Source organism: Dunckerocampus dactyliophorus, chromosome 10, assembly GCF_027744805.1.
Source record: "Dunckerocampus dactyliophorus isolate RoL2022-P2 chromosome 10, RoL_Ddac_1.1, whole genome shotgun sequence".
NCBI lineage: Eukaryota > Metazoa > Chordata > Actinopteri > Syngnathiformes > Syngnathidae > Dunckerocampus > Dunckerocampus dactyliophorus.
The window spans coordinates 721714-746836 of NC_072828.1; the positions used below are offsets into that span (position 1 = coordinate 721714).

At 43.1% G+C, this 25123-nt stretch overlaps 2 protein-coding genes across 4 annotated transcripts; both read left to right on the forward strand.

Moving 5' to 3' along the window:
• Positions 1 to 11884, forward strand: hsh2d (hematopoietic SH2 domain containing). 3 transcript variants are annotated; one of them, XM_054790110.1, is made up of 6 exons: positions 1 to 106; positions 1577 to 1715; positions 3381 to 3470; positions 6597 to 6762; positions 7856 to 7948; positions 8679 to 11884. In XM_054790110.1, exons 2-6 carry the CDS (start codon positions 1600 to 1602, stop codon positions 8949 to 8951), a joined length of 738 nt encoding a protein of 245 aa, XP_054646085.1. In that variant the 5' UTR covers positions 1 to 106; positions 1577 to 1599; the 3' UTR covers positions 8952 to 11884. The 3 variants fall into 3 exon arrangements, with proteins under 3 accessions (XP_054646085.1, XP_054646086.1, XP_054646088.1); XM_054790111.1 differs by lacking the exon at positions 1 to 106 and adding an exon at positions 388 to 854; XM_054790113.1 differs by lacking the exons at positions 1 to 106; positions 1577 to 1715 and adding an exon at positions 1805 to 2647.
• Positions 11885 to 12793: 909 nt separating this feature from the next.
• On the forward strand, positions 12794 to 19616 carry tax1bp3 (Tax1 (human T-cell leukemia virus type I) binding protein 3). Its single transcript, XM_054789632.1, has 4 exons — positions 12794 to 13004; positions 15664 to 15783; positions 17270 to 17347; positions 17435 to 19616. Exons 1-4 carry the CDS (start codon positions 12966 to 12968, stop codon positions 17648 to 17650), a joined length of 453 nt encoding a protein of 150 aa, XP_054645607.1. The 5' UTR covers positions 12794 to 12965; the 3' UTR covers positions 17651 to 19616.
• The last annotated feature ends 5507 nt before the right edge of the window (positions 19617 to 25123 follow it).

Sequence of the window (25123 nt, forward strand, 5' to 3'; positions counted from 1 at the left end):
ACACGGTTGACCTGGTTTCCCAAGGTACTCGCATCCCCGCCCAAGACAGGTTTGTTGGCATGTGCGTGCCGTCCCGTCATAGCACCAGACAGGCTTAGCAGAGAAGGTGAGTTGCTTTTCTTTCCTTTTGCAAAACCTCAACATTGTTTGTTTTTCTTTGTGAAATGATTACTTTTTTGAAAAGATGATTTTTTTCACATGTCATCCAGCCTAAGTGGCTAATCATTCATAAACATGCCATCAAATGTATGCTAATCCTTCATAAACATACATGTACCACTCTTAACAATGACTACAAAATATCATCCAATTTTCCAATGAATTAATCATGATTAATCACCATTGTGCCACCAGTTGTGAAATATTCACGTTGTTGTATTTTATGAAGAGAAAGGTGAATGACAGGACGGGATGATATATATTTGTATGGATCAAATCTCCAAATGAACTGAAAGCTGAAATGATGATAAAAGGTAGCACACACGTCTGAAAATGTATTTGCCCAACGATCGTCTCTTCAATCGTAGCACAATCACACTTTAATGGCATTATTATGAGCCAGGAAGGGTTGCCTTCGCAGACACCATGTAACTTCAGAAGAAATCGAATGTTTTTGAGTGTAGATGCATTTTCTGGGATTTCCCAGCGTACTTAAATGCAGCAAATTGGACTTCCGCGGCAAGAGCTACGTTAGTGAGAGCTAATAATATCCACTGATTGCTTTTCTTTGTCTTTCTGTTCTTGTAGACCATACGTATAATAAAGGGCTATATATGATTTCCGGAGTGTCTTGAACGCATCTCACGGTCGGCTAGCGACAACGAGGAATTGTGCTTCCCAGGACCGTAGACGCCGTACGTCAACGTCACCGCCATAAAACAAGAGCTTTTGGTGTGAATGTATAAACGAGAGGCGTGAACCTAAATATCTTTGTAGAAAGGCGCTTTATGAAAGTTAGTACATTTACTTGGGTTCGTTTACAGCGCTGCCTTGCCACATCCAATATGGCGGCGACGTTAACGTATCGCAGCAGTGGACAAACCCACTCGATGTGGCGTCTACGTATACTTGTATAAATGACAGTATGCCCAGGACGAGCGGACTTGAGACGTGTTTGTTAGTGACTTGGAGTTACAGTATGGTGGTGTAATTCAGGCCAGATAGAGTTTCAAAAGACTTTGTGGGGACGCCATTGTAGCTCAATATGTCCTCATAGCAGACACTTGACACGATGCTAAAAATGTTAACGAAATACACAAGTTAGCAGATATTAAGATTATAATTTTTAATCAAGATGACGCCCTTTGTTCAGCGGGGCTTGACTGCACCACAGTAGTTGTACGATACAAAAGTGAAACTTGTATTTTTATTTTTGATTTGATGTGTGTCATCATTCATTAGCGGTGAGCAGTGCTACGTTTCATACTTCCTGACATGCATTTAAGAAGTGTGTGAGGCAGATGACTCTAAGAGCTCCAGCGGTCACTTTTATTGCAAATGTTGATCCAAAACATCATCGTCAAGCCAGGAGGTGGGGCTGTATTTCCTTTGTAACATCAGTCGTGTTTCTCCACAGTCACCATCAAGTCATTTCCCGGTATGACCCAGTTGTCCCACGGACGCAACGATGGCTCCTGGAACACGTCACCCCAGCTTACCTGGATGGAAAGCGACGCTTTGAAACCTGAATGGTTTCACTGGAGAATTACCAGGAAGTGAGTCACAATTCCCTCAAATCTAAGGAATGTGGAACGGCACACTTCCTCTTTTGTTATTTTTATTGACAGCGTTCCTCACGGAGGCACCATCAGTGTGTACTTGAACTCGTCACTCTCCTGGTACGCTCATTGACCACACAGCCAGTCCACCACAGTGTGGAGTCAGCACCTCTTGGTGAACTTTTTATGAACTCCACCAGATGGCAGACGCTGCACATGAGTGGTCAGCATCCAGCGGCTTTATCTAGCTCTGCTTGCGCTTCGAACTGCTGCTGTCGGTGTGAGAGTCGTGTGTGTTTGTGGTTGTTGTTGTTGATGGTCAGCGTGATGAAGGCTGACTGCTTCTTCACAAATGAGAACATGAGCATTCCACTGTCTCATGCACCTCACATCATTTTTAAAGTGGAAAAAAAAGGCGTCGTACAGCAGGGGTAGGGAACCTGTGGCCCAGTTGTGGCTCTTTTGATGACTGCGTGTGGCCCTCAGACATTTCTTAACACAATATTGTCTTTTTTGTCCACTGACATACTCAAGTGAAACATGACAGAAATCACCTTTAAAATCTAACAATTCTTCCGCATGTTCGTCCATCCCTCCATTTTCTAGCACAATGTGGGCGACCAGATCCAATGGCAGCTGTCCTGACCGTAGTTTACGGGTCAGACACCAAAACTTGATTATTTACTGGATGATTGAGAGGTCAAGAAGTAAACTTCCCTTCTTGAATCGAATGATCAGCTAGCTGGTTCTGCAGAGCTAACCCTGTTGATGAAGAAGATGGCAAAAAGAAAGAAAGATGGGGAGTACGGTGCAAAACCATGCAGCACCACAACTATTTTATTTGTTATTCTTATCTTACATGTGGAATCATCTCCTCCCGGATGGAGCGGAAGATCCGAGACACGCTAACGCTAACACAGCGCAAATGGGTGAGATTAAGGTTAATGTACCTTACTAACAAAATGCTAGCCGTGTGGAGGGCTAGCTTTCTCCTAACTAAGACTACTGTCCATTGCGGGGCAGTTTATTACCATGGTAACGTGACTTCATGCGAGCTTTATTTCACCTCTAACCCTAAACTCTTACAAATCGGTAGCTGCTCTTTGCTAGCAGACCATACTGGGTCATGGAACAAGGAAGTGGCCGCACGGTGGCCTAGTGCTTAGCATGTTGGCTCCACAAGATCTGGGTTGGAATCGCCGGCATTTCTGTGTGGAGTTTGCATGCGTGGGTTTTCTGGGTACTCCGGTTTCCTCCCACATTCCAAAAACATGCATGTTAGCTTCATTAGACACTCTACATTGTCCATAGGTATGAATGTGGGAGTGACTGCCGCCCAGTCCAGGGTGTAGCCTGCCTCTCACGCAAAGTCAGCTGGGATAGGCTCCTAATTAGGATAAGCGGCCTAGAAGATGGATGGATGGAACAAGGAAGTGCGTGTCTCATTCACTTAGTTGAGCGTCACGCGTTCCACTACAGAAAATGTCTTCATTTGACTTTGAACACTGTAAAAAGTCAACATCTTATAAAGAAAGCGTGTCTTCTTTCTACATCAACATCACCATCATGTAATACCGTATGTCATTTAGTGTTGGTAAAGTCTCTCCTCTACCACACACGTGTTCATATGAAGGTGGGCGTGTCTAAGGTGTGTTTTTGCAGGTCGGCAGAGGAACTCCTGATGTCCAAACCGCTCGGCCACTTCCTCATCAGAGTCAGCGAGAGCAGAGTTGGCTACACGCTGTCCTATCGGTGAGCCGCACCTACCACTACCACTTCCGTTCTGCATTTCTATGACTTGGTGGAGTATTTCCAGACTTGTTTGGAGTGGTATTTTGTATTTTGTACTGCTGCCATGGATTGCGTTGAAGTGGAGCAATGACACGTTATTACCTGAGACCGTAACGGTGGATGAACGAGTCTGCTGTGGGTTTGGCTTTTGGATCCTTTTGAGTCTATCTAGTGGATTTTATGGTGAGTTGTGTCGCTTGTCATGAGTAATGTGCACATTCCAGTCATTCTATGACGCCTCAGGGCATTGAATGGCGGGCGGCTGGGATATTTCAGGTTGTCTTCTCATCCCGGTAGGCTTCATCAGTTTATGCCTTAAGACTAGATAGGACAGCTCAAGTTTGAGGGGGTGGGCAAACCTTTTGACTCGTGGCCCACATTGGCTTAAAAAATTTGGCCGAGGGGCCGTCCGGAGAACGGCATGCTTGCTCACGGTTCGAAAACACAATGCATCGACAGCAAGTATATCGTATATCATGTATCAGCGGCTGCTGCTACTACGTGAGTGGTAAACAACAGCGAAGCGCTACACATAACACCTAACTTAAACTGTTATTCACAAGAGCCCGCAAGGCATGCTGGGTAATCCAGCTGCAACAACAATATAAGCTATGAACAATCAAACATTGGATATCAAGAGTCCGCTAACGTCCCTGCGTGTTGACCTCCCTGACCGCCGCCTCCAACCTTTTTTGCAATCAATGCGACAAACACCAGAGAGCACCACAAGCTACCCGGCATGCTCTGCGGCAGGACAATATGGTTTTCGCATATGGCTTCCACGTTAAAGGTTTCAACAAAGGAAGTTGGAAACGCCTGGTGGGCCGGCTTACGGCGCTTGGCGGGCCCTGCTGTAACGTGAGAGGGGGAGGTCTGCGACACCACATACATTTCATCCCTTCCTAAAGGATTCAATGGTCTGCAGACACAACACGACTGTCTGTTTGCACCACAAGAGTCCACGCATACTTCTACCTGAGAGCAGAAATACTTTGACCCCACACCATCCCCTCGGACCACAGCTGTCCTATGTAGTCTTGGAGCATGAACTTTGAGGGAAACGTCTCCTAAGACAACCCGAACCGTGCGGTTGCCATCGATTCAATGCCGTCGATCGCATAAACGCCACTTTGTAGATGTCATGTGACAACAGCAGCTGACAGGAAGCTCTCCTGATTGGCTCTCGCTCCCCAGCGGCGAACGGACATCTCAAACTACACGCGGAAATGCAACTTTCGTCTTTATTATCGTGGTTATGGATAAACTACGTGAGTACTAGCACGTCTACATCTACATTATTATTATTATCGTGGTTATGGATAGACTACGTGAGTACTAGCACGTCTACATCTACATTATTATTATTATCGTGGTTATGGATAGACTACGTGAGTACTAGCACGTCTACATCTACATTATTATTATTATCGTGGTTATGGATAGACTACGTGAGTACTAGCACGTCTACATCTACATTATTATTATTATCGTGGTTATGGATAGACTACGTGAGTACTAGCACGTCTACATCTACATTATTATTATTATCGTGGTTATGGATAAACTATGGGTCTGAGCTCCGCTGTAGAAACGTGTGTTGCGTTCATGTGAAACTATTCTTTCATGATGAATTGTAAAATGTGTCGATGGCTGACAGCTCGTGAACGTGCTGCCTTGACTTCATCATTTTCATTTCGTGTGTCGCCTACTTTGACTGACATACTCCAACTATTGACTCTAATTATCTTTATTGCCGTATGAATCACTGAATGATATCAACTACTTTCATGACCTTTGGAAGTGTGAATGTGAAATATGAATCATTCCTATTTACTACAGTAGTTTCAGCGTTTACTGCTTATATCAAGGGTGTCTAAAGTGCGGCCCCGTGGCCATTTGCCGGCCGTGGCTGTGATTTTATCGGCCCACAGCATAGTCTAAAGATGTCATTTAACAAGGAGATGGAAAAAAAACAACAGCAGCAAAAATGGGAAAATCAATCAAAAGTCCAAATATGAAGAGAAGAGTTGTAATCCAGCAGGGAAAAAAGGCATCATTTCACATGAATAAAGTCAGAGTAGGAGGAAAAATGTCATTTTAGTAGCAGGAAGTTGAAATATTCAAGAAAAAATCTTTATTGTCAAAAACAATGAACAATGAAAGTTGTCATTTTTGGAAACTTATGTTGGGGAAAATGTACAACATGGGAATAAAGTCCACATATTAAGAGAAGAAATATACTAGAAGAATTTGGAAATTTAAATCAAGAGCAGAAATTTTACCAGAGTCAAGTCAAAATATTAAGAGAACAAAAAATAGTTTTCTCATGAGAAGAAAGTTGCAATTTTATGAGAATAAACTTGTAAAATGAGGAAAAATATCATTTTAGTAACAACGTTGAAATAGAGAAAAAAGACATTGTTTTAAAAGATAAACAAACATGATGTGAATAAAGTTCTAATTGCTGTACAAGAAGAAGATTTACAAGAGGAAAGCTGAAATGAAATAGTTGGAAAATTAGAAAAAGACATTACAAATGGAAAAAACCACTGTAATTCTACAGGAATAAAGTCCAGATATGAAGAAATAAAGTCATAATGGAGTGAAGAACAAAAGAATAAAGTGGTGTTATTGTGTAAAAAAGGTGATTTTAGGAGCATTTCTCCTCCATTCCAGATATATTCCAAAGGTGAAATGCAGGTGTTTCTTGAGCTACATGGACTGTAGCTTCCTAGCATGTCTGCATGTGTTGTTTACTAAATATCAAAGTGGCACAGTTGCATCCTTTCACTTTTCACTATGTGGCCCTCGCTGGGAAACGTTTGGACACCCCTGGCTTAGATTTTCTACGTATGTCAAATGTTTTATCCTAAGGGATCGTTTTGACTTGCATGCTGATGTACATGTACTGCACATAAATACTCCAAATTAGGAGTATAGTAAATATAACCGTTTTAAAAGTATCTCGCAGGCTGAAAAAGTGTGAGCACGCCTGCGCCAGTGTGAACACGCCCTCGTACTTAACGACACCTTTTTCTCTTGCTGTCTGATTCACTGATTCATTGATTCACTGATTCACCGCTGCAGCGCTGAGGGGCGCTGCAGACATTTCATGATAGACGCAAAGGAGGATGGCTCCTACGGCATCGTGGGTGAGGGCAGGTGTCACCTGAGTCTGCAGCAGCTGGTGGACTATCACAGGAAGATTCCCATCACGCCTTACAAAGAGCTGCTGACTGCCTCCTGTGGACAGGTGAGGAATTGCATGCACCTGAACGATACGTGGTCATACCCGATGTTATTTCATTTATTATCGGCCGGAAGATCATCTCTGTGTCACCGGCAGTCAGCATTTATGGAAGGTTATTTTACAAACATGTACCTCCGCCAAGGCCAATCCTAAATTGGATCAGCACCACATTCCACATTTAGTCATTCATTCGCGTGTATGCCTGACTTTTGTCCCCAAGATTCATCATTTCTTCAAAAATGAAGACAATGAATTCCAGGAAAAAGACAGAAATATACTGTAAATATATCATGTAGCTGAGCTGCACGGTGGTCTAGTGGTTAGCATTTTGGCCACACAGTCTGGAGATTGGGTTTGAATCTCCGTTGGGCGTTTCTGTGTGGAGTTTGCATGTTCTCCCCGTGTGTGGGGGGGTTTTCTGGGTACTCCGGTTTCCTCCCACATTCCAAAAACATGCATGCTAGCTTCATTGGAGACTCTAAATTGTCCATAGGTATGAATGTGATTGGTTGTCTTTATGTGCCCTGCCATTGGCTGGACACCAGGCCAGGGTGTACCCCGCCTGTCGCCCCAAGTCAGCTGGGATAGGCTCCAGCATACCCGCAACCCTAATGAGGACAAGAGGCAAAGAAAATAATTGATAATGGACAGGATGCATTCAGCTCTTATTTTGAAGGCCGGAAGTGTAATGAAACTGCGACAGAGATGAATATCCAAAGTGCAACATGAAAGTAACTTGACCAGCGTGCAGCCTCGTGTCATCCAGCGTGTGCGGTAAAGAGAGAGGAAAACAAACACGCACGCACATGCCCATTGATCCACATGTCCACATGCCCATTGATCCACATGTCCACATGTCCATTGATCCACATGTCCACATGTCCATTGATCCACATGTCCACATGTCCATTGATCCACATGTCCACATGTCCATTGATCCACATGTCCATTGATCCACATGTCCACATGTCCATTGATCCAGGCAAGCAAAGTCACCCACTTTGGTTTTTTAGGCCTCGTTGTGTTGTGACGTTGGTGGAATGGTGTTAGTCATTGTGAGACGTAGTCTTGTACTTTCTGTGTACTTTTACTCCAGACCTCACATGGTGCCAGCAAGGTGGAGAAGAAGACGTCAGAAGAACTCAGCCCTCCTGAAGAAGAACGGAACAGCCACACGCCTCCAGACACGGTCATTTGTTTTTCATTTTATTTTTATGATTATTTTTTATTAATTTAATTATTTTTTTTAACAGCGTGTGAACGAACGCGCATTGTGTTCCAGAAGTGATGACGAGTGTTATTTTGCACTACTTGCGCCGTAGTGCTGAGCAAAGGCCCCCCCGCACATCCAGTACTGTATGTGCATCACCTGGGGCGCCACAGGAAGTGGGCGGGGCATAAACCTTGCCACACGTTCAAAAGGCAGCTGCTTAACCGTTCAAATGTAAACAGGCTGAACTGATGAGGTGAATAAGTCATGAAGGGCGGTGCCAGATGCCACAGCCAAACCATGCACCATTTTAGAGTAGCCGGTGTACAGCTTGAATGGATTTACTCAATGAACCACAGCTCCCCATTGCTTAGTTGGCGCTCATGCAGCCACAGAGCTTGACACTGTGACCTTGCCACTGTAACAAGCCGCAGCATCCTCCCCGCCCAGAGTGTTCCCAGGGCAAAAGTCCCCAGGCCACGTTTCAACTGTGTAATGTGGGTCGGAGGTTCATGTGGTCTGCTGCACCGGGCAGTGAAGTCTGTGCTGTACTTCTTCATAAGCTGTACACTGACTACTCCAAAGTCATGATAGTATCGGCCCTTGCAAAGATGCGATAAACAGGTGAAACAACGTGTAAACATATTTTGTGCGCTGCGTTGAGCTTCCGATCCTAACATTTCTGTGTCTTTGTGCTCCTGATGTGAAGCCTGTTCCAAAGACCAGGAAGAGATACAGCACTGACGTCAATCCGCTTCCTCCCCCCAACGCGGAGACAGACCCCGCACCTTCCTGCCAGGACCACCCCAGCACAACCCCACCCGACAGGAGCCCGCAGATGAAACCAGAGAGCGAGGAGATGACGTGGGAGCAGCTCTTCGATGCGGTGCTCCGTCCTTACATGGAGGAGAGTGAACGACTACCCCAGGAGTACTCGCCGCCCCCTCCCTTTGCCCCAGGTTACCGCAAAGGAGGCCCATGAATGACTAAGACCATCAATAAGTGAATGTTACCTAACCTTCAAAATGTGAACCAACAGCACCTCTAATGGGAAGCACACGCTAGAACGAGCAAACAAAACACCTTCCACTGACGACACGTGACTCCTTATGTTCAACGCCTTCCGTTGTCATACGTAGTTGATCATTTAAGCAACGCCACAGCACCACATTGGAGACGCTTTCAGACCTACCAGGGGCTGAAATGCTGGAGGTGATATTACACCGACCCTCGGGTTTTAGGATTTTATTACTAACTATAAAATAAAGTCAATTAGGAGCACAGAGTACAACGCTACACTGGCAAAATTCAATAAGTAGAAGTATGTTCAAATGTGAAATCAAAGTACATTTTATGGCCTTGTTTTTCAGGACGTTTATATTTATTTCATATCTAGTTAGGGCAAGGTCGACATTATTTCTATAGCATGCATTAAGAAGGCCGCTACTGGCCAACGTACTCTACAAGAGTAACCAAACACTATGGCAGTAACAACAGCATAATAGGTACAAACATTACACAAGTAAGAGTTCCAAAACCCAAGCAAACAATAAAAAATGGATAAAAAAAGCAATAAAAATAAGGCAAAGCAAGTTTATTTAAAGAGCACAATTTACAGTGTGCACGAGGTCATTCAAAGTGCTCCACAGAGAAGAACGCAAAGATCATTCCATAAAACATAAACTCACCCTAAAATCATTCCATAAAACATAAACTCACCCTAAAATCATTCAATAAAACATAAACTCACCCTAAAGTCATTCCATAATACATAAACTCACCCTAAAATCATTCCATAAAACATAAACTCACCCTAAAGTCAGTCAATAAAACATAAACTCACCCTAAAGTCATTCCATAATACATAAAATCATTCCATAAAACATAAACTCACCCTAAAGTCATTCCATAATACATAAAATCATTCTAAAATCATTCCATAAAACATAAACTCACCCTAAAATCATTCAATAAAACAAACTCACCCTAAAATCATTCCATAAAACATAAACTCACCCTAAAGTCATTCAATAAAACATAAACTCACCCTAAAGTCATTTCATAATACATAAAATCATTCTAAAATCATTCCATAAAACATAAACTCACCCTAAAATCATTCCATAAAACATAAACTCACCCTAAAGTCATTCCATAATACATAAAATCATTCCATAAAACATAAACTCACCCTAAAGTCATTCAATAAAACATAAACTCACCCTAAAGTCATTCCATAATACATAAAATCATTCTAAAATCATTCCATAAAACATAAACTCACCCTAAAATCATTCAATAAAACATAAACTCACCCTAAAATCATTCCATAAAACATAAACTCACCCTAAAGTCATTCAATAAAACATAAACTCACCCTAAAGTAATTTCATAATACATAAAATCATTCTAAAATCATTCCATAAAACATAAACACCCTAAAATCATTCCATAATACATTAAATCATTCTAAAATCATTTCATAAAACATAAACTCACCCTAAAATCATTCCATAAAACATAAACTCACCCTAAAGTCATTCAATAAAACATAAACTCACCCTAAAGTCATTCCATAATACATAAAATCATTCTAAAATCATTCCATAAAACATAAACTCACCCTAAAGTCATTCCATAATACATAAAATCATTCCATAAAACATAAACTCACCCCAAAATCATTCCATAAAACATAAACTCACCCTAAAGTCATTCAATAAAACATAAACTCACCCTAAAGTCATTCCATAATACATAAAATCATTCCATAAAACATAAACTCACCCTAAAGTCATTCCATAATACATAAAATCATTCTAAAATCATTCCATAAAACATAAACTCACCCTAAAGTCATTCCATAATACATAAAATCATTCCATAAAACATAAACTCACCCCAAAATCATTCCATAAAACATAAACTCACCCTAAAGTCATTCAATAAAACATAAACTCACCCTAAAGTTATTCCATAATACATAAAATCATTCCATAAAACATAAACTCACTCTAAAGTCATTCAATAAAACATAAACTCACCCTAAAGTCATTCCATAATACATAAAATCATTCTAAAATCATTCCATAAAACATAAACTCACCCTAAAGTCATTCAATAAAACATAAACTCACCCTAAAATCATTCCATAAAACATAAACTCACCCTAAAGTCATTCAATAAAACATAAACTCACCCTAAAGTCATTCCATAAAACAAACTCACCCTAAAGTCATTCCATCATACATAAAATCATTCTAAAATCATTCAATAAAAACATCAAATCATTCAAAAATTATTTCATAAACCTTACAATCATTTTAAAATCATTGCATAAAACAGGAAATCACTCTTAGAATAATTCCATCAAACATAAAATCATTGCATAAAACATGTTGAACTGATGGTTGGCATTTGCTTGGTGCCAGGACATCCCGGTTCCTCGCCTTCCACCCGTTGCCAGGCGGCCTGTCTTATCCTGCGTACCTGCGCTGTCTGGCTTAGTTAGCTCGTTTGCGAGTATCTCCCTGCTTGGCTCCTTCCAGCAGCGCCCTCGTTTTTGTGCCCACCGCTCATGTTACATATTGAGCAGTGCTTTTGGTTCCACGGGTGTGTACGGTTTCTCCAGCAGCCTTTCGCTAGCAGTGATTTCTTCTGTGGCCTTTCTCTGTATTTGTATCGTTTGGACTTTGTACCTATTTTTGTGTCTATTTTTTACATCTTTTTCCTCTACAGAGGTCACCTTTTGTAAATACTTGAACAATATCTTATTCTGTGTGCCTGTCTGCATCTTGGTGTCCAGACCTCGTGCACAGCAGTTCGTGACATCAAGGTCATCATGAAATAAAAGCATAGAGTGCAGACGAGAACAAAGTTCCTCCTGGAAGACTTATTAAAGATGTTCAAGTGAAACGCAGCCTCACCGTGTTTGGTGGTGACTCCGGGCACCCGCAGCAGACCGCTCCCTGAGCTCCTCAGAGCCCCTCAGAGCCCCAGGTGGTTCAGGTAACTCTAGCATGTCAGCGATTTTAAACATGTTAAGAGCAGTAGAAAAATGTCAACAATGTACATTTTGCACTGTTTGATCGTAAGGAGGTTCTAAGTAGAGCTTCAAAATGCAAATAGAAGACATAGGAGTGAGACAAAGGGGTGCTCATCAGCTGATCAGTGGAGGGGGCGCCATCAAACGGCAGATTTCGCAGGGGGCATCCCTCATGACGGAAGGCCCTCGTCTGTGTGGTGATGACTGGCTTTTTCAACAGGACAACGCTGCACTTCACAAAGAGGAATAAGCTCACTCTTTTGGACCATCCTGCGTGTTTCCCTCATCTAAATCCAATGGAGAAGATTTGGGGATGGATTTACAAAAATGGACACAGTTGATGCCCTCATCTTCACCACCTGAGCAACATTCCCACCAGCCTCCTGGAAAGACAAACCCATTTTTCACCTCATTGACAAGAATGGCACAGCTACTCATTACGGAGTTTTTTAAAAATTGATTACTGAGCTTTTTTTACTTTTATTATAAGGGAAATAAGTGTATTGATTATGAAATAAATCATTCGTGTATTGTTATTATTCAATATTATTGCATTAAACAATAAATGATGTCATATATGAATTAATTACTTCCTATTTTAGTTATCTATTTATTTAGTTAGTTTTATATTTATTTACGTTTGGCACAAACAAACAAAATAGCGCCTATGAAAATACCGTACATCCTGTACAATAGAAAGGATTTATGAATAGTATTTACAAACAATACGACTACATTACCCACATTGCACCTGGGCGCTGTAGCTTAAGACCACGCCCAGTTTCCCAGCTAGCCGAGTAGGATTCTCTCAGATCAACCTTCTCCAAAGTCGTGTACAATCATCAAGGAAGTTGCCTCACTTTGGATTCTTTCCCTCCTCGACTTGTCAGTTGTCGTTTTTAGGTGTTTTCACTTCTTTTTTTATTTTAAAGAAAAAGAAACATTGACAGCATGTCTTTCGTTCCTGGACAGCCGGTGACTGCTGTTGTGGTAAGTTTACTGGGACATCGAACGTACCCCATTGTTCACATTCTGACGCCAAGTTGAGGCAAAAGAAGTACATTTTTTACTCTGCAACGCTTGTAAATCATTCTTAAAGCAAATAATAATAACATTAAATACCAGCTTGAATTGTTGTTTGCTTATAGTAGATGCTTTGCTGTCTTCTAGCTCGGCAGATTTCTCGCCTTATCGAACAATTGAGCACGTCGAAGTGCCATCTACGAAGTCACTGTGCACTCATTTCGGGAGTGCATTCAAATAAATAGGACGGCTATGGATTTAAAGGTTTAAAAACAGGATCGTTTTCCTGGTTGAAATTTGTTAAATGGTTGTATCGATGGGCGTCACCGTCAGTGTCCATAACATTCCATAACATTTATGCTGCCTTCAAGTGCCGTGGGAATAGATAAACACAATTATATTCATTATGAGCAGGTGCTTGGAGGTCAGATATTTGATATTCTAGATTTTATTTTTATCCTTGCAAACTAAATGCTTGTTTCTTATATTTAACTATTTGGAGTGCAAGGTAGGATTTGGCACTTTAACCAATTTTTTTGCCTCATTCCTGTTAGTCCAACCTCACGTGTGTGACTGTACAGTTATTTTTCCCCATTTTGAAATAACATATTGTAATAGCGAGGCCTCAGGCGAATAATGTGTCCCATTCCTCCCCCCAAAATGTTTGTGCCCACGTGAAGAAAGCTGAATACAGTCGCCCCTCGCAACGTCACGCTTCAAATATCACTCCCTCACTCTGTCACAGTTCCTTAGTAAATGATGACTATGGCCCATTGTTGCTTAGACTAGCTAACAGTGCATGTATTCTTCTTACGTCGTCTTTCTTTCTAACTACCCAAATATTCCATTAATTATTATTGAATCCTACATGGCAGTCGTGATAAACGAGGGACTGAAGTGTCAGGCCATGTGGTGTGTCTGGGCATCGGTTTGCCACTTGGCGGCACTGTTGGCTTACTCTTCCCCGTCCCTCTGCAACCAAAAGGCCTCCAATGCTTTGATGGATTGATCACCAGCAGGAAGTTGGTGTCACGTTTCATTGCCTGTTTACTTTTGCTTTCAAAGCGGGTGCTGAAAGCAAATGTCATGGCGAACATTATTGATCATCCATCAGAAATCTGGTTTTACCTGAGTGATGTACACCTTTGAAAGACTCACGTATGGAATGTTTGCTTTTGATGTGAGTTGAAACGGAGCGTCGTCTTGCTATGCTACCTGTCACGCAGCATTACTGTAAATTCCGCACGTGTCCATGACATAAAATGGCGTATTGTGGCACACACGAGTCCGTGAGGACCACTTGGCTCTTTGTTTGACAGGAGCCAATCATGAACTATGAAAAAACTCACAACGAGCTTGTCAACCCATTGGAAATTGCAGGTCATTACTCAAAAAAACAGTCTGACTCATGGTTTCATCGTACAAACAACATTAAACTCATCACGCAAACACTCAAACATTATACTTCAGAAATATACAAAGATGTACCAATACAAGTTTTATGTGAAAAAAGCCAACATTGTACAGTGTTCCCATAATTGTGTTTGAGAGAACCATGTCATTGGAGGAGCATAGAAAGCATAAACATGACTGCAATGCTACTTCTGTCCACCAGAGGGAGCTAGAGGAGCTGGATGCCAAAGCAAATAGAGGGAAGCGTTTTATTTTTAAATTTAAACTCATATTGGTGCATTGCATTCCATTCCATTGCCTTCTTCTTATCCGGGTCACGGGGGCAGCAGTCTGTGGGTAAGTTCAGACTTCCCAGTCCTGACTACACCTTCCTGTTCCACCGGGAGGACACCGAGGCGTTCTCCGGCCATCTATCTAATCCCTCCAAAGTGTCCTAGGTCTGCCCCGGGGCCTTCTACCGGACGGGCATGCCTGGAACACCTAACCAGGGAGGCATCTGGACTAGATGCCATGGGTATGGATGCATATTGGTGTATGTTTGTGTATTTGTCAGGTACACCTGTTGAGTGTTAGGTTGCTGTGTGATGATTTTAGTGTTTGTAAGATGACATGGTGAGTCAGACTGTTATATTGTTATACTGTTACATATAATGACCTCCTGTGATTTCCTGTGGGTTGACAAGCTCGTTGTGAGTGCACTGATACAGTAGTTCGTGATTGGCTCCTGCCAAAGAAAGAGCTGCCGTTTCCTCACTGACTTGCGAGGGGCACGGTATTTAAACAATTATTAGTAGCTGTGAAGTACAGGAGACGTCACCAGATTAGCACTTAGCCATAAAGACAACAAAACAAAACAAAGTAGTGGCTTACACGGCAGGAACCTACGCTAGGAAAATCAGTTGACTGGAGGTCCGTCAACGATGTGGTTTTCTTTTGCAACTGTATATTGTCCTTAGTTGTGTGGCATGTGAAACGCGACTTTAAATGGACACCTCATTGAGTTCATTGTATCAGTTGCACCACTCAGGAATGTCTGCATACTCATGTCACACGCACCCCTCCCAGGACGTGTTGATGTTGATGTGTTTCCCACAATGAGAGTCATGTGGGCTGCAGTGTCCCCATCATGACACGCCGCTTGTGTTCACTTGATGCTGCATGGACTTCCTCTCGCATGTTCCCTTTCAATGCCTGCCCTTGTTCTGTCGCGCAGCAAAAAGTACAGATCCAAAAACTGCGGCAAGGGCCGAACCTGATTCTGGGTTTCAGCATCGGAGGAGGGATGGACCAGGATCCCTGTCAGAACCCGTTCTCTGAGGACAAGTGTGACAAAGTAAGTGCACGTTTCACTGGCTGTAGTGATGACCGGAGTGTATACTAAGAAGTCGTAAAGCACCGTAACAACACAACATGTCCTCCCCCTGAGCGCTGACGGATAATCATCAACTGGTCTCAACACGTCCCCACATGATGTCATAGCAAAGATGGCTGCAGGTTCACACAAGCGAGACATCAACACACGCACGACTCTTGCTGCAGTATTGCTGAAACTAACTTGGCTTCATGCTACTATTTCATATATTAGCTTGGAGTGTATAGCATGCATACATGCATTTCTTTTAGGAAAATTACAATCCACACTGTGTGTGTATGGTAGTGGCCCCACCTCCACCCACACAGGCAAAGAGACTGTATGACTGAGAAAAAGGCTCACTTCATTCATGCCGTTGTTCTATGGAACAAATGAAAGTAATGCAGACACGCATGCACATGGCAATGTATTGGTGATCCACTTCGTGTTCATTTATCCTGTCATTCATTCATTCATTCACACATTTATTATCATCGCAGGCCTAGTGCCCATTAGACCAGATACGGCCTTTCCTCTCATCAAGAAGCTGATTTAAGACCGTACTTGAAGGGTGATGTACATACACTTAGCATTTTGTGTTTGAAGATCTCCGTGCGTCATCTCATGACCTCACCACCGTCGGTGGTTCCAATAAATACGGCTTAGTTCTCTATTTCATCTCCAGATGTTTCTTCCCCCTCAAACTAACGACACATGGCTGAAATCCTTGCTGCAGTCGTGGAAAACATCTTCCATCTTGTCCATTCTCTCATGTTAATCTGCCCAAGATGAGCGCTCTCCTTCGCTGACATCACTCGGAGTGCCGGTCAAAATGGCTGCTCGGGACTTACAAAAATGTACATTTGAATAATTTGACATTTGCTTTCAACAAAACAAACAACGGAACATCATTACAAACGATGGACCCAAACTACCATGGTCATCAGTGTTGGACTATTTTCGCTTCCTTTTCCACCTGTGTGACGATGAAGAATGTTATAACGTGGGAGCAGTGGAGCACATCTGCAGTCGTCTTTCTCAATAGAGTTAAGACTAGGCCTGTTGTGACTACAAATTTCGCTGGTCAATGATTGTGCTACAAATTACGGTCGATGGTCGATAAGGCAACTTTTTGTCAGAACATTTTCTTCATGGATTATTATCATGCGAGGTGTAGTTCACATTTGAAGCTGAATGAGAGGAAGGTTCACGCTCTCTGTTCGTTCCACTATAGAACCGATGTGCACAGACACATGTCTTGCCATCCAGCCTGTGTGGCGCGGAGAGACCAGCAGATGAAACACACGCACACGTGCATGCACATGTCCATTTACACAGGGCGGCATCATTATCCACCTGTTTTTCCTTAGTTTTCTTTTGTGTGTTTCGGTGTTTTTGTGAAGAACGTCTTTGGATGTTTGTGTGACAAGTAAGAACATAAATAGGATGTTTGTCTTCCGTATTTCAGGGCATCTATGTGACCCGAATTACACCAAACGGCCCAGCGGACGTTGCCGGCCTGAGGATGGGGGATAAAATCATGCAGGTGGTTAAAAGCTCCACCAGATGGCACCGTGTGTCCAAGTAGAGTGAGTACGAGTGGAGTGTGAACGTTTCTTTGCTGCTGTGGCAGGTCAACGGCTGGGACATGACCATGGTGACCCACGACCAGGCTCGCAAAACACTGACAAAGAAGAAGGAGGATGTGGTGCGCCTGTTGGTCACCAGGAAATCCCTGGAGGATGCTGTGAAAAAGTCAAAGGGTCATTACCACGCTGAGGATGACAAAGATGAAAACAGCACCATGTCACCATGGAAGGAGCAGCAACAGGTCCTTAAAAATCACTGAAACGCATTTCCCTCACTTGTTTGGAGAGAACAGGTGCGCCGATGCTTCCCTCTCAAGTCCCGAGTTCTCAGGAAGAACCGCCTTCCTTATGGACATGACCACCATCTTTTCTTTTTTTCTCACCGAAGATGAATAACCCTAGGCTTCGCTACACATGTTAAACTCAAACTTTGAGGTGAGAGCTGCTATATTCTCTTAAATCACTGGACAACACAAGCTCTGCATCAGTCAGCAGAAAGATTGATGACTATAAAGACACGTAGTACTATGACACATAGAAATACTTCCACTGCAAACTGGTGTGTCGCTTTACCTTGTACTGTGACCCCCAAGACCACCTGCCTATTGTGACGGATAATAATAACAAATTTTGCTGGTTGATAATTGTGCTAAACATTATAGTCGATAATCGATAATATCGTAAACATTTTTACATTTTTGAGACTTAAAAAAAAATTGTCATGAGAGGTGTAATTCACATTTGAACCACCAGATGGTACTCAAGTATGGGATACTTGTGAGCCACATCACCTTGACAGGTGACTTCTGAGCGTGTTTTTCAATCATTGTACGGCAAAAAATGCCTGTCACCATCACAAAATTGAACTGTATGTATTTTCTAGCTAAGATGAGGCCACCCACAAATGCGACCTAACACTCAGTCGGTGTTCATGCGCTCACCTTGTGCGTTCTTTTTAAACCTGAAATATTCCCACACTGTGGCTGTTGTGTTTGCCTTAGAAACCGTCGCTTCCGTACGTGCGTTCATGTTAGCGTATGCTTTCTCACCGCTCACCAGCAACCCCCCTCCACAAGGAAGCCGAAGCTCTCCGTTCATTCCACGATAGAACCAAAGCAGACAGACACTTGCAGCGTGAACCCTCTTGTCATCCAGCCTGTGTGCTTTAGAAAGACACGCATGAAACATGTCCATTTATCCATCTGTTTTTTTTTTTTATCGTTTCATTAATTGATTTATGGATCATGGTGATAGACCATGATAGACTTGCCCCAGGTTCTAATTAAACACATTTAACATAGTGTATATATAATGTATAGGTACTTGACACTTATCGATGATGTCAGACGATCCATGAACACATGCAACGGGAGGCCTTTAGCCTGGTCATCACGCTAGCGCTAGCAAGCTACATAACCTACACTGCTTGCCTGTTGTCATGGCAGGAAGGACTTAGCGTCTTATATCAGCTTGTCTTCACCTGCCTAAAAGTTTTGTGGCCAGAAGGAAAAAAAGACCAAAAATCTGCCAACATGCAAGGGTCCACTGTGATGTGTATGTTAGCATATCTAACCAAACATGGCCTCACTGTTGTTACATGGCCACTGGCTTTTCATGCAATAGAAACATCAGAAACGACTGTGATATCATATCATTACTGCTGCAGTAACTCATTCATTGTAACCGTCATTAACGCATGCACATCATGTCAAGCCACACCGCGCCGTTATGACGGAGGTACAGGGAAGTGTCCCCGCAGAATCTGCCGCTCTTTAACTTCATTTTGACCCAAACACATCAGCAGCAGTGCGATTCCAACACAAGATGTGCATCTCCTACTCACAGACATGTGTCCTGTCCTCCTCGGAACCACACGTCGTCATTGCCACTAGCCGACCACGAGGCGCATCCACAGACACTCCAAAAATGCCGACAACCTCTTTATTATTGTGCATTTTTGTGCTGTTCGGAGTGTCCCTGAATGCTCATTCTTCAGAGCTGTGAAACTACTTCATCTTTTTGATATACAGTATGTCCTGAGGTAGGTGTGTCCTTGCAATCAAACTACTTTCATCAAGTATTTTTGCATACTTGAAACCACAAACGCTTGCTGTCATGATACCATTGGCTGGTTTGGAAAAATCCTAATCTTTTCTATTTCTGCTTTTGATAAACTTCCTTCCGTGTTTGCCATTAAAAAAAACACACACACAAAGAAATATGAAATATGCCTCATTGCTTTATTTATTTACACAGGACCCTTAAAGTAGCGCCGTTTTGCCATTTATGAAGTAATCATGTGACCTTTCCAAGTGCAGACTGGACTCCCTGACCTTTTCAGTGCATGCCTTTCATCTCCTGAATGTTGTTATCATCCAGGCTGACAACATGAAAGGAAAAGTGCACTTTGATTGGAACGTTGCCCAGCATCCACAATCCTTAACACGTCTTTCTCTTTTCTGTGTTCTAAAGATATAAAAACAGGTAAAGAGAGGCACGTAATGAATGCAGGTGATGGGACACCTTTGAAAACACCTCCAACAAGGTTTGGTGGTTTTCCACCCCCGCTGTGAGTGTGTAGTGACAGGTACGAGGAAAAGGCTTCTTGAGACGTCATCTGTACTTCTGTGAAGAAGGTGTCGGACGTTTCGCTCCTCATCCGAAGAGCTTCGTCAGCGAACTAACAAGTGCTGGTAGCCTAGGCCTTAAATACAGTAAGAGTGGGCGGAATTGGTGTGCCAACACCCTCCTCCTATTGGTTCGTTACACTAAGCCTGGGCGGAGTAGTGGTATAATCCTATCCTGTTATTAACACCTCCGATAAAAGGGAAGTGTAGCTCCCTGTAGTTGGGTATGAACGACTCTGATACTGGCTTGTTAGCATCTATTGTTCTGGCTCGGCCCTGCCTTCACCTCATTTGCAAGACTAAGAGCTGTGGGTTTTGGTCTCAGTAACCTGCTGAACACAGGGTCCAAATTAAACCTCAAACCACCATTCCGATTCAATGATGGGTTCTGTTGTTTGACAAAAATAGCTTCCTTTACTCCTCTTTCAAACCATCTGTTTTCTTTGGCCAAAATCTTTACCTCGCTGTCCTGAAAAGAGTGATTGGTAGCTTTAAGGTGGAGATGTACTGCTGATTGAGGACCACTAGCATTGTCCCTGCGATGTTGATAAAGCCTTTTTTGGAGCATTTGCTTAGTTTCCCCAATGTAGTGCTCTTTGCATTCCTCATCTTTACAGTGGATGGAATAGGGACCCATCCAATAGGTATAAGAAAGAAATCATACACTGTCTCCAAAAGTTAGAGAAGGAGGAACTAATTGACAGACAGATGTATCACAGGGTATCATTATACCCTGGGGAGGCTACACCATGTATCTATGGCCTTCCAAAAATCCACAAGGAAGGGTTTCCCCTCAGACCCATTGTCTGTAGCATTGACTCTACCACATACAATGTAGCTAAATATGTAAAAACAGTCTTATCCCCATTGGTAGGCAACACTGATCATCATATAGAGAACACAAAAGGGTTTGTGGCGAGCATCAAAGACCTCAGATTGGAGCCAGAGGAAACTTTGGTGTCTTATGATGTGACTTCACTTTTCACATCCGTCCACACCTCAGCAGCAGTCTCGGTGGTGAGGAAGAGACTGCTCGAGGACTCAACTCTGCATCGGAGAACAAAACTTAGTGCTGACCACATCTGCCAATTATTGGAAATTTGCCTTAACACCACATATTTTCAGTTTAGAGGGAAATTCTACAGACAAATTCATGGTTGTGCTATGGGCTCACCAGTCTCACCCATAGTGGCGAATCTGTACATGGAAGAGATGGAGAAACAGGCTCTCACATCCTTCTCAGGGACAAAACCAAGGCACTGGTTTAGATACGTGGATGACACCTTTGTCATAATCAAAAAACAAGAAATTCAGTCTTTCACAGATCACATCAATGCGGTGGACACCAATATCAAATTTACTCGCGAGGACACTAAAGAGAGCCAACTAGCCTTCTTAGACTGCAAGGTAATTATAGGAGAGGACAGACAGCTACTTACAGAGGTCTTTAGAAAGGCCACACACACTGACCAATACCTGCTTTTTGAATCAAACCATCCACTACAACATAAACTAGGGGTTATTAGGACCCTCCAACATAGAGCGGAACAAATACCAACTAGTGCTGAGGGAAAGAAAAAGGAGACACAACATGTCCAGAGAGCGCTCTCAACCTGTGGGTACCCACGGTGGGCTTTTAACAAATGATGAGGAATGCAAAGAGCACTACATTGGGGAAACTAAGCAAATGCTCCAAAAAAGGCTTTATCAACATCGCAGGGACAATTCTAGTGGTCCTCAATCAGCAGTACATCTACACCTTAAAGCAACCAATCACTCTTTTGAGGACAGCAAGGTAAAGATTTTGGCCAAAGAAAACAGATGGTTTGAAAGAGGAGTAAAGGAAGCTATTTTTGTCAAACAACAGAACCCATCATTGAATCGGAATGGTGGTTTGAGGTTTAATTTGGACCCTGTGTTCAGCAGGTTACTGAGACCAAAACCCACAGCTCTTAGTCTTGCAAATGAGGTGGAGCCAGGGCCGAGCCAGAACAATAGATGCTAATGAACCAGTATCAGAGTCGTTCATACCCAACTCAGGGAGCGACACTTGCCTTTTATCGGAGGTGCTAATGGCAGGAGAGGATTAGACCACAACTCCGCCCAGTCTTAGTGTAAGGAACCAATAGGAGGAGGGTGTTGGCACACCAATTCCGCCCACTCTTACTGTATTTAAGGCCTAGGCTACCAGCACTTGTTAGTTCGCTGACGAAGCTCTTTGGATGAGGAGCGAAACGTCCGACACCTTCTTAACAGAAGTACAGATGACGTCTCAAGAAGCCTTTTCCTCGATGGACAACTCCTGTACGACTGAGAGCCTACACAGACACATAGTAACAGGTACGTTCATGGTCACATGTCATACTTGGAGTATTTTGGGATCTTTGAGTTCACATAGCAACATAGAAAGGAACGCTATGCCTAGCAGCAGTGGCGGAAGCTCCAATATGTAGCGTTACCTTTGGCGAGGGTGTGGTGAAGCTAGTCGCTAGCTGTGGTGTGGAGGTGTCACTTGGGTTCATATGCAGCCCACATGATGGAAATGGAGCCTTGGTAGCGCTTTTTGGAGGTTTAGGAATAGATGTGTCCCATTACGTGCATTCATTGGCTGCCTCTTTTTATCTGTTTTTATCTCTTTGGAAGGCACAGAAAAGAGTCTCACATAAGGATTGTGGATGATGGGCAACATTCCAAAAAAAGTTAATTTCCAGGACGCATCTCAACAGTCTGGCTGGGCTACAAAAAAAACAGGTCACACATTGACAGCCTTGTTGTTTGCCTCTTTTCTCTCACCTTTCCTTTTTTCCACTCCCAGACTTGCATTTACTCAGCACTGGCAGCATAGTTTCACTCATCTCTCTTGGATTACTATTTATCTAGACAAAAAAAGGGAATAAAATCACCTTAACTCCTTCAATCCCAGCCATGTTTCAAAAGACAACCCCTTCAGTAGTGTTGGGATTGTGGCCTCCTGTGACTTCAGGCCAACAATTCCCGTGGGTGTCGAATTGGAGGAAAGGAGACTAGATTACTACCGCATAATCAAAAGTAAATATTTATTCCTGACAAACAAACCTAATATAACGGAGCACCGGGCCTAGCGTCTTTCCCTGTAGGCCTACACACAGGTTGGTCTTAATACAGGGTCAGACAGGAAGAGCACAGCTAGCTATCCCTGCCCGGTCCTGATACATTTTTAGATGCAAATGTAGGTTGATCCTCAGCCAATGGGAGAAGACAGCGCCCGTCACTGTAGATGTTGGAGAGCCAATCAGATGCCGCTGAAGGTGTGGTGTTGTAGTCCCAGAGGACCAATTAGATGTCTCTGGAGGTGTGGTGTTGTAGTCCCTGAGGACCAATCAGCAAAGTGGGGTGGCACCCGCTGATGTGAGAAGCGGGCCTTTGTTCGTTGTGAAGGTCAACCAGCTGCTGTAAGCAGGATGTTGCTGTGGTTTGAGTGCTCCCTCCTTGAGCTGCTTATCAGTTGTGAGGTATGTGTGGATGAGATCATGAGTGCAGGCCATGAGAACACTATGTGTTTTGTGTGACTACCTGTATAAAATGGATGCAAGCGGCTTAGCAGATTAATATGCATATAATAAGAACACAAATGAGATATAAAACCCTTCAGTAGCAACCATTTTAGCTTATTTTCCAAGGCACACATTATATTGTGTTGTATGGTTATATAAACATGGAACCTACCAAAAGAAACATCACACTTACGTCTTTCATCAGGAAAAAAGTTTGTTTCTACCTTTTTCCATTCTTTAGTAATCAGCAGTAGAACACAGGTACGTTTCAGGGAAATATCAGTTCCTGACTAAGAAAAAAGTAGCTTTTTTCAAGCATAACTTTCACGTTGACACAAATATTTGTTGCTTCGTGTCAGCTCAAATATGTAAACAACTATACTAACATAAACAACACTAAAAACATCAGAATAATAATTTATTTCCAAATATAACACCATCAACTATTTACAATATTCACATTTGGAACTAAACTACATGTTAAAATGTCCCTACAATGGTAACTTTCCGCACGCTACGCTCCTCCACGCTCTCCAACTTCCTCCTTCCTGTCTTCTGTGTTTCCTACCCATGGGCGCCATGATGAGCGCTGCCGAGCTCTTATCACATGCCCTTCTGCCACCTGGTGGCCCTTTTTATGGCTAAAAACTGCCCCACGGTGGTGCTGAGTTGCATCATTGCCTCTTTTTGCCTCTCGTGCAAGAAAAGGTGAAAGACCTGCAAATACGTCTGTGGTATTGAATGAGTTATTACGTTGAATCCTGCCAAGAAACTTGATTCTTGGTTTGTTCATTTAGGCCATCACTTCATCAAAATAAAATAATTGGAATATTTCAGCCAGTTCCATCCGGACTCGCCTCCAGCCTCCGCCTTTTTATCTTGTAGTGAGGACGACCTGTTGATTTATCACACTTGGTTCTTCCATCACACGTCCTGACGGGTAAGTGAGCGAGTCCCAACGAGGCTTGAGTGTCATGAGTGGTCATTTCATGGAGATTAAAACGGGGCGAGATCCATCACAGCGGCATCCCGCCCCACGCATGTGTGGAGCTCCACTATGCTCTCGCTGTGAAGCTAGCCGTGCACTGGCAGCTTGTGGGTGTTTTGCGGCGGGGCGGATGTCTCAGCAGCCCCTGCTGATCAGTGATGACACAAACTGCACAAGAATTCATGCTTTTAAGTCCACAAATACCAGAAAACTCTCCAAGGACGCCAGAAAAAGACGCTAGGTTTGTCGCTAGTCACTTTTGAGTGCATCTTGCATGAACTGCAAGCGGTAGGTAAGTTTTCCATGATGACTTTGGTGGCTTCTGATCAGGTTTTCTCACTGTGTTCACTTTGACTTGAATTGTGAAGCGTGATTGCGCACATGAATGTGTTAACATTGGAAGCTCTCTGCAGCAGCATGAGGGGGGTGTAATCCAAGGACTCAAACAGGACGGCCCTGATGGGGAGCAGGATCCACAAACGATGCAGTCAGTGCATCTGCTCAGATATGAATTGCTCCAAAAGCAGTGGCGGAGCTACGGGGTGGTCGTGCCCACGACGAGCAGGTGAGTCCAAAGATGCAAGG

Excerpts from the sequence above, each read along its gene's own strand:
- hsh2d (XM_054790110.1), top strand. The coding sequence starts at position 1,600 with ATGACCCAGTTGTCCCACGGACGCAACGATGGCTCCTGGAACACGTCA. Across the intron at positions 1,716-3,380 it reads CACTGGAGAATTACCAGGAA|GTCGGCAGAGGAACTCCTGA; the intron begins GTGAGTCACAAT and ends GTGTTTTTGCAG. Across the intron at positions 3,471-6,596 it reads GGCTACACGCTGTCCTATCG|CGCTGAGGGGCGCTGCAGAC; the intron begins GTGAGCCGCACC and ends TCACCGCTGCAG.
- tax1bp3 (XM_054789632.1), top strand. The coding sequence starts at position 12,966 with ATGTCTTTCGTTCCTGGACAGCCGGTGACTGCTGTTGTG. Across the intron at positions 15,784-17,269 it reads CTGAGGACAAGTGTGACAAA|GGCATCTATGTGACCCGAAT; the intron begins GTAAGTGCACGT and ends TCCGTATTTCAG. Across the intron at positions 17,348-17,434 it reads TGGGGGATAAAATCATGCAG|GTCAACGGCTGGGACATGAC; the intron begins GTGGTTAAAAGC and ends CTGCTGTGGCAG.